Here is a 12,407-nt window from a genome sequence, read left to right as displayed (position 1 = left end):
CAAAAATAGTTATTAAGCACATGCTATGAACCTGGTGTCTTTTAAGGTGAGGGTGGTGGAGGATACTCTGTAGTCACGTACTTCTGTAAGGTTTGGAATTCTCTGAGTCACACCTTCTGTGTGTATTTCAGGTTTCAATGTCAACCACTTGGATATTGCTCCAAGATATGCCAGTATCTTAATGGGCATTTCGAACGGTGTTGGCACATTGTCAGGAATGGTTTGCCCTATCATTGTTGGTGCGATGACAAAGAATAAGGTAAGACAGATCAAGAGATGTTCATTTGTAGAATATTCTCTCTCATGATTAGGAAAAGCATCTGTATGTTCTTTGTGGCATTCTGCTTGTGGTCCAGTCACCACATCTCTGAGTAGGGGAGATAACAGGCTCAGAAGAAAATCTCTTTCAGAACTCTGAGGGAGCCTGCTTCTCCAACCAATAAAGGTTATACTTTCAACACCTTCTAATACTTCTGGTATCCCTGGTGTGGCAAAACAACAACATCCTAGCTCATTTGAACAGACAAATGGAAATCTTCTCAGCTTTATTTGTAAACATCAATTTAAACTTCTCTGTAGTAATTGATGGATGAATATTGCCATCAGTATTTGTCTTTATAGGTAGAGTTTCTAAATTAGGGCTTCTCTGGTGACAAGAATATTGTTATCAGTACTTATCTTTATAGGTAGACCTTTTAAATTACGGTTTACCAAAAGGAAATAAAAGAAGTGGGAGAAAAAAACTAAGTAACTCAATGGAATTTAAAGAGAGCTTAGGAATTTAAAAAAATTAGCAGACCATAGACATCTTTGGAGTTCTATTTCAGAACTTGAGACTAAAAAGTTTTGAATAATGAGAGTCACAGTAATATAGAATGTTTCTCTCACAGTGTTTGTTTAATATAATCAGAACAAGGGTTTCCCCTGAAGGTAGCATTTTAGGAAACGCTTAATGGTAGAACATTCAGAGAAGATGTTAGGCTTTTTAGACCCAGGGAGTTTGTTCTCACAATGCCACTTTTGTCACTGCAGTCGCGTGAAGAGTGGCAGTATGTCTTCCTGATCGCTGCCCTCGTCCACTACGGTGGAGTTGTATTTTATGCAATATTCGCCTCCGGAGAGAAGCAACCCTGGGCAGACCCTGAGGAAACAAGTGAAGAAAAGTGTGGATTTATCCATGAAGATGAGCTCGATGAAGAAACAGGGGACATTACTCAAAATTATATAAATTATGGTACCACTAAGTCTTATGGTGCCACAACACAGGCCAATGGAGGGTGGCCTAACGGTTGGGAAAAGAAAGAGGAATTTGTACAAGAAGAAGTACAAGACTCATACAACTATAAGGACCGAGATGATTATTCATAACAAAGCTAATTGCTGGATTTATTTTTAGTGTTTGTGATTAAATTAATTGTGATTGCACAAAAATTTTAAAAGATGTGGTGTAAACATGTACACATATCAACCAGGCAAGTCTTGCTGTAAAGATGAAATCAAAACAAACTCATGAAGTTACCATCAAGTGCAATCTATAGAAGTTGTGAAATTCCATCATTTCCATTCAAGTCATCCATTCTTGCATCTGTGATTTAAAGGTTGACTGGTCAAAATTGTAGGAGCAAGTAGTTACTCATTAGATTCATATGAGTTAAAACTCATCACCATTTAATAAAGCACAACTAAAACAATTGGCACATCCCATCCAACAGAGGTTAGGAAGCCAAAGCTACTTGATCATGCAAAATGCACTTACATATTTGTTACACTGTATTGCAAGATATTGTGCAGAAGTCCTGTTAAAAAAAGGTGAAGTTGTCATGTTGGCTGCATCAGGTGTTGGCAACATTTATTGAGTATAAATCATAGAGTTGAGATATCTCTCATGTAGAGAAGAATGTTGTGGGCTAGCAACTAGCAAGGTGTACTAAATAATTATTGTTATTACACAATGTAGACTATTTTGTTGATTCTCAAGAGGAATATCTTGCAGTGTTTTATATGAAATGCTTGGGCACAAACACTTTTATCTGTGAAAAAGAAGTTGTAGAGTGAGGGGTATGCTTCATGTTCTTCCATTCATTTACCTAACAGTATAAAACACTTCACACTTCAATAAAATCTGACTTTTCATGTAGCATATCACATAACTTTTTTGCAAAAATATTAAAAATAAATGGAATTCAATGTATTTTTTATTACAACTTTGTACTGGTTGTAACTTGCATTAGGAAAAAAAAAAGATGCATACACCATAAAGAATCTAATAAGAAATTTACTATGGAGATATAGCCCTTAAAATGCAATATTAACAGCAAAAGAAATAGACATGATAGAAGTATCTTTCTTCCTTACTGATTAAATATATATGAAACTTGTGCCACAGAGCTATATATAATATGAAAAGGTAAACTTAATAGAGATATTGTAAGTAGATGATTTTATTATTTAAATTCCCACTGAAATATTTGTCTTAAATATATAGGACAATAAATTATATTAAAACTATATCTATATATATATCTGTATATCTTATACATATCCATACACATATACATAATAAACGATCTTCACAAAAAAACAAAAATAGCATACACCTAATGTTGGGTTAGGGGACTGCAATTTCTACTTTCATAGAGTCATAGAATTTTAGATGGGGCAGAGGCATTTTGCTTGTCATTTCTTAATATAACTCAACAGAAATTGCAACATTTGTGTACCGAGCAATAAGTGCAATGCATAAAATTTCCTGTCTGTATATTATCTTCATTTTGCTTGCGGTGGCTGTTCGGGTGGTTGGAATGATTTTCTTCCTTTAAAAAGTTAACATCAGACCTCTTTATAATGTTTGAAAATGACAATGATACATTTCCCAATTCAACTTAAAATATTATTGATGTGTTTAATTGTCTATTCTGGATATTTGATCTGTTTATTGTATCGTGCTAGTGACTGGAGGCCCTGCTACTGCAAATATAAAACATAAAAGTTTGTTTTAAAAACGCAAACCATTCTTGACCTTAAGATAATAAAAATATCTTTTGCTTTGTGTCTCAAAGTGATGTAATGTGATCATCGCTTTTACTGTGTTGAATGAAAAGATATGGACTATCATTTTGTTGCTGCAAAAAAAAAAAGTGTTAATAAAATGCTCTATTTATCCTTTTGCACAAAAACAGTACATTAATTTGGGGTCATTTTTGTTGTTGTTGTAGCTTAACTTTATATAGTTTAGCTTGTGTACCCTCCAGTGAAGTCAAACGTAGTCTCAAGAAGATTAGCTTTTTCAGCTGCTTGAGATTTAATGGAAGAATATGGCATTCTTTAGATTGTGTGGGATTCTGAAAAGAGAGTTTTATATCAAGAAATAGGTCTCTAAGTCAAATTCTATCTTTCAGTGCCTGGTTTCTCATAACTAGTGCTGAGCTTTAAAACATTAGGAAAAAACCTCAAAACTTGTCAGATCAATGATACTACTGAATTTTCATTGTACATGTACCTTGTGCTTGAACTGATTTAATCATTTGTGTTGAGTATTTTATGTAACGCCACAAGGACCCTCCAAACTGGGTCCTCTTTTTGTTCCCAGGTTACAAATGAGGGAACCGAAACTCAAAAAGTTTAAATAACTTTCCCAAAGTTAAATTGAGTCATGACATGTTAGTAGTGTGTCAGCCAAATCAGCAAACATTGAGCAAGATTTCTCAGTGAAGCCAGAGGAATGTCTGTGTCACTGGAAAGATGATCATTTGCTCTGATTCCCTATTTTACAGATATGTAGGAAGGGATGACCATCATTTTTACAGATATGTAGGAGGGGATGATCATCATTACATAAGACTGGTAACTGAGACCCATAGAACTTACTATTTAAAGAGACTTATGGGATGACTTAGCTGATACCTCTTATTTAACAAATGAGGACCCTGAAGGTCCACAAGGGAAACGGACTTGATCAAGAGGACACAGAGGATATTATGGATTTGGAAAGAAGTTGTTATGATTAGTTATGCTTTTGCCTTTATCTTTTAGGCAGGTTTTTATTTAAGGAATTAAGTAAGAATATTTACTGGTTCAACCACTACCTTGTATTCACTACTCACATAACCTCTGAGTGGGAGGTGAGGGAGTGTATTTTCTCTTCCTGTAATCTTGTGTATAATGAAACAAGAGAGACCTAGTTTAATTTTTAAGGAGGCCCACATGCCATCTTTATACAACTTGATGGCAGGAATGAAAATGTCATAATCTAACACTCTATATAATTTTTTCAGTTCCCATAAGAAAATGGTTCTAATGATGCCTCTAAATGTTACCACGGGCTACACTCATTTACTTTGATCTTAAACATTTGAAGTCATCTTCCCTTTCATTTTCTTCCTCATCCCAATGCCCTTCCCCATCTACACTGTTCTATGCATCTAGTATTTTGCAGTTTGCAAAACGGTTTTCTATGCATTCTCTCATTCCATCCACACATCTGCTTTGTAAAATTGAAAGGCCACATATCCGTATTTGTATTTCTGTTCTCCAAGTAAGGTAACTAGGTCTAAGCTGTATAATTAACTTCCTAAAGAGTCCCCAGGCAGAATTAGAACAAGAATACATACTATCTGACTATAGCAGGAGAGTAATTTACTTTTTGCTCTTGTCTTATTACTCTTCTGATTATGAATATAGAATAAGGGGAGGGGATCTTCATTAAAGGAAGAACAGTATTAAAAACAGTGAAAATAAGAGTAATCAAAGCACTGTTAACATTTTGGGCTATTTTCTGTGAAAAATGCATAGGAAACACCCATATACTTTATGATTTGCAAATTTGAAGTCGTACTTAATCTACTATTGCCAGCTATTTTTTTCATTTAATTGTATGGCATGCATATTTTCCTATTTGAATACTAGAGTTCTATAGTTAATATTCTATTACATAACATGGGCTACACTTACTCTATTTATGCCTTCGTTATTATGAATATTTCATTTTTGCATCTCTTTACCTTTGTCTCCCTGCTCCAGTGGTGTTTTGGGGAAACATGAAAGACTATACACCTGTATTAAGACCTTTCACTTCTCTAAGTGTGATATTGTTTCTGCGTCTAGATATAGATATAGAAATAACAATAAAGATATTGTTCCTAGAGCTACTGGCAATTAGCTTTTCTGGGGTTCGTTTACTAGTTCACTTGTTTACTCAATAAATATCTATTAAGCAACTACACTGTGCAGTCAGGGTAGGATACGATGGGGAGAAAAGTGGACCTCTGTCTTGGACCCTAGAATCCAGTTCCCCTTCTGGAGGTATTGGTGGTACCCCAGTTGCCCAGTCTGACCACACAGAAGCTCCTGGATACGAGAAACTCACTAACCTCCCTCAGAAAGGTTTTTTCTTAAACTCCCAAAGACTTAAAGTGAGCTGCTTTCAATGTGCTCCCCATGTCATTTTTTTTTTTCAATTTCCGATAAGAAAGATTTTTCTCATCCTTTTGTTCTCTAAATTTCTTTCTGTTTGTGCTTCTCCCCTGGGTTTCTAAGGACCTATGTATTTTATCCTTTCACTTTTTTTTCTCTTCATTAATATAGTGCTTCTCTAATTTTTAACTGCACAGTGACTATTGACATTTAATTCTGCTGTAGGTGTTATAATTAGCAGGTTTTTCTGCTTTTCTCTCCATCCTCATGCAAGACCTCAAACCTCAATTTTCATTCAGCAGCTGTCAAAAGCACTTTATTTGTGAAGGTTGGTCGATGCTATACAGTCCCTTAAAATGCTCCAGCTTCTCCAAGCTTTCCCCTGAGTGCAGCAGGCATCTGAAAGCTGCATCACCTGGACTGTCACCCTGACCCTTGTCCAGATTCAGCAGCTTTTATTGAATAAAATCCTAGACTATCACCAAGAGCAAACAAAGTGAAGAAACCTCTCCAGTGTTGTTAAATCCCTTTCTCGTTTTTATTACCCTGCTTAACATGCTTTAGATAAAGATCCTTGCATTTCTAAGAGTTTGAGGGATTCCTTTCCTGATGCCTTAGAGCACTGTCAACACTTAGATAGGAAAGAACCTGGGATCTCTCTTCCCACCCCCATGGCACCTTTGTCTGCTTCTCAAGGAACTTAAAGACTTATTTTTTGGCTCAATTGCTGCTTGTATTTCCCTTCCTCATTTTCATTTGTTAATTATCTTTTACTGTTTGTTGGTTTGTTTTGGTGTTATTACCTTTGATTTTATTTTGAAGGAGGAGGTGAATTAGTGATCAAATATAATAATTATGATATGCGTGCCTGCATGCTCAGCTATGTCTGACTCTTTGCAACCCCATGGACTGTAGCTCGCCAGGCTCTTCTGTCCATGAAATTTTTCAGGCAAGAATACTGGAGCCGGTTGCCATTTCCTACTCCAGGGGATCTTCCCAATTCAGGGATTGAACCCTGTCTCTTGCATCTCCTGTGCTGGCAGGTGGATTCTTAATCCCTGTGCCACCTGGGAAGCCCAATAATTGTAATAGGAATTATTTATAGTTCATGAAACACCAGACACTAATCTCATGGGTTTATGGGTTAAAGCCCTGCAAACATTATTAGATAATGTTCACAATACCCTTTTGTGGTAAATACTACTATCAACCCCATATATAAATGAGGGAACTTTGGCACAGAGAAGTTAAGTGACTTATCTGTGGTCATATAACTAATGGAGTGAAGTCGGAAAGTGAACTCAAGCCATATGGCTCTAGATTTGTGCTCTTCATCACTATTGTCCATTGCCTCTGAGGAGTTGTATGACTTTGGGAAGTTACTTGACTCCTCTGAGGCTCAATTTTTCATTTGTAAAATGACAATCTAATACCTTATTAGTAGCTGGTTTTGCAATCTAATCAAATAACAGAGCTTATTAGTACAGCAAGACACACATGTAAAGAGTTTAACAAATGTCCTTTCCCCTTCCTCATTATACTAAGTAAATACTAGATATTAACTCTTCAAGTGTAACTTCAATGCCAGCTTCATCAAAGTGGACCATTTTGGAAACTGTCTCCAGAGAAAATTTTTTTTTGACCATAACTAAATTACTCAGACTTTTTCCCTAAATTATTTTTTTGTATTTGTATTTATCAATTATGTGACACAAAACAAGTGCAGAAAACTAAGCACCATTGCTATTTATGTAAAATATAATGTATACTTATACAAATTTAAGAAACTGTATACTGTGTATAGTAAAAGGTTAAATACATAGATTGGAAAGATACAAAAGTATTCATTAAGGCTGTATCTGGAGAGCAAGAAAGAAAATGGATCTGGGAAAAGAATGAAAGAAATTTATAATTGTCATCCTTTAATTTCAAAGAAGATCTGAAGCATATATGAGAAAATATCAATATCTGCTTATTTTCAGAATTCGTGTGTGGCTTTTTATTATATTTTCATGGTAATTTTCTTTATTTTGAAGTACTAAAGCAAGAAAAGCAGATAAGATATAATTCCCAGAGAACACTAGTCTTATTTCTCCCCAGTTTTTTTTTTCTCATCTCTGAGCTGCCAATGAAGATATTGTCATGATCTTCAAGAGCATTTGACAATTTTCTGAAGCCACAGAATTTAATACAATAGCTTTGAGAGAATGTTTTTATTTTATAAAGTCAAGGTAAAGGTAGAATTATACACATTTATGAACAGATTTATGAATCCAAATGAAGTTCTTCTGCACAAAGCCAACAAAAATTTGCCTGAGAATAAATGTCACAGATGAAAGCCATCATTCTGACAGATCTCATCATATTCTACCGGACTGCTTCTCGAAGATTAAAAACAGGAGTGTGGTGGGTGGAGGAGCATGCCTCTCTTCACGAATTCAGGGTGGAAATTAGTATAAAAAAAATAAAAGTGAAGTCGCTCAGTCGTGTCCAACTCTTTGCGACCCCACGGACACCAGGCTCCTCCGTCCATGGGATTTTCTAGGCAAGAGTACTGGATTGGGTTGCCATGTCTTTCTCCAGGGAACTTCCCGACCCAGGGATTGAACCCAAGTCTCCCACATTGTAGACAGGCACTTTCCGTCTGAGCCACCACTTGATCTTAGCCAAAAGGCCAAGAAGCGATATCTCCATTCAAAAGGTTCATTAACCCTTTCAATTCCAGCTGCAATGGGATCACCGAAAACAAAATAAAACAAACAAAAAACCCACAGTTGTCTGGATTCAAACTCTTTACCACTGCCCCCTTTATATAACCCAAGGCAAGTCATGTTGGTTCAATGAGCTTGGGCTTTCTCATCTGGAGGATAAAGGGATTGGTTATTTTAAATGGGTATTGAAGATCCTCCCAGCTCTGAAATTCTCTGACTTCATTCTCACTGATAAACAGCTGAGTTCCTCAAATTAACTTGGTGAAATATTATAATTGTTCTCTAAAATTCTGCTAAATAAAAGACTAAATGTTCACTTTCTGCTTACTTTTCTAGTGACTCTAAAAAAAATAGCCACCCATCTCAATAGCCAAAAGGAGGGACACTTGAAAGTTTGCTTCATCCTGGTGGCCTTGATTCTGTGCTGCTTCTTTCATCCTGACCTGAGAGTTGAGGATCTCATGAAACCACTTATTAACTAAAAGCCCTGCAGTGAGCTGAAATATTTGTTTGAAAAACATGAGTTGAATTTCCCATAACAGGTCATACTCACCTTTTACTGGTTTAATGGAATATGTTATAGAGTCCTGGCCCTGGAAAGATGGAAATGCATGTTCAAACCCCTTCTTTCTATAGTTAGGGAAGTTGGGAGCAGAAAAGTAAGAAGAAAGGCTCAAGTCTATCTAACTAGCTAGTGGTAGAAGGGTAACTTGGAGTCATATCTTGGACTCATAACTGGGCTCTTGAGATTTAAAAACCACTCTTTCATTAAGTTAGTATTTCAAGCAATAAATATTTATTGATAATGTACTACATGGCTGGTCCTAGGAATATAGAGGGTGAGGGGAAATGACTAAATGAATCCTGCCTTCATAGAACCTAATACGGTGGGTGACAGATGGTAAAAATGATGAACAGAAAAACCTATTACAGTTGTGATAGATGTTATGAAATACAAGTATAGGTGCTCTGAGTGTTTCAAATGAGGGACTTGATCTATCTAGCCAATGCATTGAGGAAAATTTCTTCAGCGATGTCACATGCAGTGTGAGACATCAGAGGTGAGATGAAGATAGTCTGGCAGAGCAGTATTGGGAGAGAGATTCAAAAAGAGGGGATGGTATGTGCAAAGACTCCAAGAAGGAAAGATCTTGGTAAGTATTTTAATATTTAGTGTTCAGTTCAGTTCAGTTGCTCAGTCGTGTCCGACTCTTTGCGACCCCACGACCGCAGCACGCCAGGCCTCCCTGTCCATCACCAACTCCTGGAGTTCACTCAGACTTACGTCCATCGAGTCGGTGATGCCATCCAGCCATCTCATCCTCTGTTGTCCCTTCTCCTTCTGCCCCCAATCCCTCCCAGCATCAGAGTCTTTTCCAATGAGTCAACTCGTCGCATGAGGTGGCCAAAGTGCTGGAGCTTCAGCTTTAGCATCATTCCTTCCAAAGAAATCCCAGGGCTGATCTCCTTCAGAATGGACTGGTTGGATCTCCTTGCAGTCCAAGGGACTCTCAAGAGTCTTCTCCAACACCACAGTTCAAAAGCATCAATTCTTCGGCGCTCAGCCTTCATCACAGTCCAACTCTCACATCCATACATGACCACAGGAAAAACCATAGCCTTGACTAGATGGACCTTTGTTGGCAAAGTAATGTCTCTGCTTTTGAATATACTATCTAGGTTGGTCATAACTTTTCTTCCAAGGTAGTGTTAGCACTCCCCAAATGCTAATGAGTGTACCTGGAATTTAACTAATGTGTAGAAATGCTAATCAACTAAAGGTTAGATCTAGCGTGCTAAAACATGTTTTTTCAAGAGCTACAGTGCCTATTCATGGCCTATTCATTATGTCATCCAACATCTATTAAGCTATGTACAGGCCTACCTATATTACACTATGAGGACACAAGAATAAGTTAAACATGGTCTGTGCTCTTGAGAAATTCATGGTTTAGAGGTGAAGAATGATACATGTAGAAATAGGTACAGAATGACTTCAGAGCAAATGAAAGAAACTTGTGTATATATAATCTTTCATTTGGACAGCAAATCCTGCATATCAAAAGGTACTCACAATTATTCCTTACACCATTTAAAGTTTTCAGAACACTTTTACATATGATTTTTCACAATTTGCTCTTAGGCATGTGTTTGTTTATAACTTTAGTATGTATGCCCACTAAGCCATTAATGCTATGAAGTATATCTTTTGTTCTCTATGCTATATCCAAGGTCTAACATAAATAAAGAACTCAACTAATAATGAATGGAAAAATGAAAGATCATATTTGATATGCACAGAAAATTATATAGGTAGGCAGATTATTGGGCTCATTAAATTAATTCTCCTTTCCAGAAAGGAAGCTGGGGAGAGAAGACATAGAACTGGATTTTGAAAGTGGGATAGTTATTTGCCCACCTTATATGGGGCTTCCCAGGTGGTTCAGTGGTAAAAAATTTGCCTGCCAACACAGGAGATGCAAGAGACATGGGTTTGATCCCTGATTCTGGAAAATGCCCTGGAGTAGGAAATGGCTACCCACTCCAGTATTCTTGCCTGGGAAAGTCCAAGTAATTTGGACAGAGGAACCTAGCAGGCTACAATTTGCGGCATCACAAAGAGTTGGACACGATTGAGTGATTGAACACACACACACAACCTTATAAATGGAGAACAGGCATAGAGGCAGAGGCCCCAACATTAGCAGATGGTGGGGGTGTATCTACCACGGCATGTGTCTGGAGGAATGAGTATGATTGGACTATCAAGTGTGCATAGGAGATATGAAGATAGAGAGGGCATTAAGCCAGCTGGCTCTGCAGTGCCATAGATGCCGGGGTATGGTGTTCAGATGCTATCTTATAGTGGAGGGAATTTTAAGTGGGGCCTGAGTGATTAGTAATTACTCCATCTGGCAAGATGTTGCAGAGGAGAGGCAAGAGACTGGAAGCAGGTTCCATACAGGAATGCCAAGGAAGATACGGGAGGGAGGAGGTGTGGAGAGATGGCATGACCTGGGGATTGTGGCGTAGTTGCAGATATCAAGACAAAAGTCTGGTATATTCATCTCCATATCTATCCACTCACAACTCAAACCACAGAGCAAGAGGTGGATAATGAAAATATATTAACAAATACGCGATTCATGCTTTCTGCACCTTGAATGATGTTTCCAGGCCAGGGTGATCCACTTGTCCCTGGCTTCCACAGCTTTAGATAGAAAGAAGCATGCACAATATTTTTGAGAAAATACTCTCTTGTTCTTCTTTTTCAGAATTCTGTATGAAACTAAAGGTTTATACACATTCTCTCTCATGTCAAGGGGCATATTTATTCCAGAAGTTTCTCAAGTTAGTCTCTTTCCTCAAGGAAATTGATGCATTCAACCAAGGGAATGATAGTTAGCTCACTCGCTTTAAGGGTAGATTCACCTTAAGCTTTGGCTGTATCCCCATCATTTTGTTGTGCTTTTTCCCTGTCATATTTCTTCCTTTCTCTCTTGATAGAGCACAGTTATTTATGATGTGTCTAGAAACATAAATGAAAACTTGATGTATCACTAGAGAGCTTTCAAGGTCAAAATCACATTTCTTCATCAGTAACAGTGGACATTATTGTTGCCTGTATTGGGATTTACTTAAAAAAAAAAAAAAAAAAGCATAGAAAGGGCTGGGTGATCCAAAATATCCCCCTTACTAGGGGTTGGCAACTGCAACAAGGCAAGTATTGAACTTGCCTCCACATCATACCTGTAATCACATAAGCAAACCACTTCATTTCTCCGAATTCAGTATCCTCATTTGCAAAATGGGTATCACAATGCATATTTCATGAACCCTAATAAACATAATGAGAGGTGGTTTGATTTGCATATTTTGTAAATTTTTATAGGTGTCAAGCAAAGGCAGGAATTTCAAGTTTCTCCATTTGAATGATGGTAACACCCAGAGGCTCCCAGTAAAAGGGAAGTATTAACTGGATGCAAATATATCATACCACTAGTAACTATGAATATTTTATGGTATATTAACAGGTGTTCCAAATGTCTCCAGATATTCTCTCTTATTGATCCTCATTCCAGTGATGTAAGGTAGAATGGAGAAGGATCGTTATCCCCCTTCCCCACTTTCTTTCCAAATTAAAAAAAAAGAAATTAAGACTCAGAGAGTATTTGATTTATCCATCCGGGATTAGAGCCCTGGACTAGTACTAATTGAGATACACCACAGTACTCATTCTTAGATGGGACAGAGTCAAGTGAAATAAGTTCCAGGAGAGGTGGT

General features: G+C 37.2%; 1 protein-coding gene across 1 annotated transcript in view; it reads left to right on the top strand.

Annotated features, from left to right (window-relative positions):
• SLC17A6 (solute carrier family 17 member 6) overlaps positions 1–1,368 on the top strand; it is a 38,344-nt gene extending 36,976 nt beyond the window's left edge. Inside the window, exons 11-12 of the mRNA XM_069565352.1 lie at positions 132–259; positions 1,033–1,368. Coding sequence (XP_069421453.1) covers positions 132–259; positions 1,033–1,368 — 464 coding nt within the window. The remainder of the gene's footprint in view (positions 1–131; positions 260–1,032) is intronic.
• The last annotated feature ends 11,039 nt before the right edge of the window (positions 1,369–12,407 follow it).

Source organism: Ovis canadensis, chromosome 21 (assembly GCF_042477335.2).
Source record: "Ovis canadensis isolate MfBH-ARS-UI-01 breed Bighorn chromosome 21, ARS-UI_OviCan_v2, whole genome shotgun sequence".
Lineage (NCBI taxonomy): Eukaryota > Metazoa > Chordata > Mammalia > Artiodactyla > Bovidae > Ovis > Ovis canadensis.
This window is presented reverse-complemented; position numbering and strand designations above follow the sequence as displayed.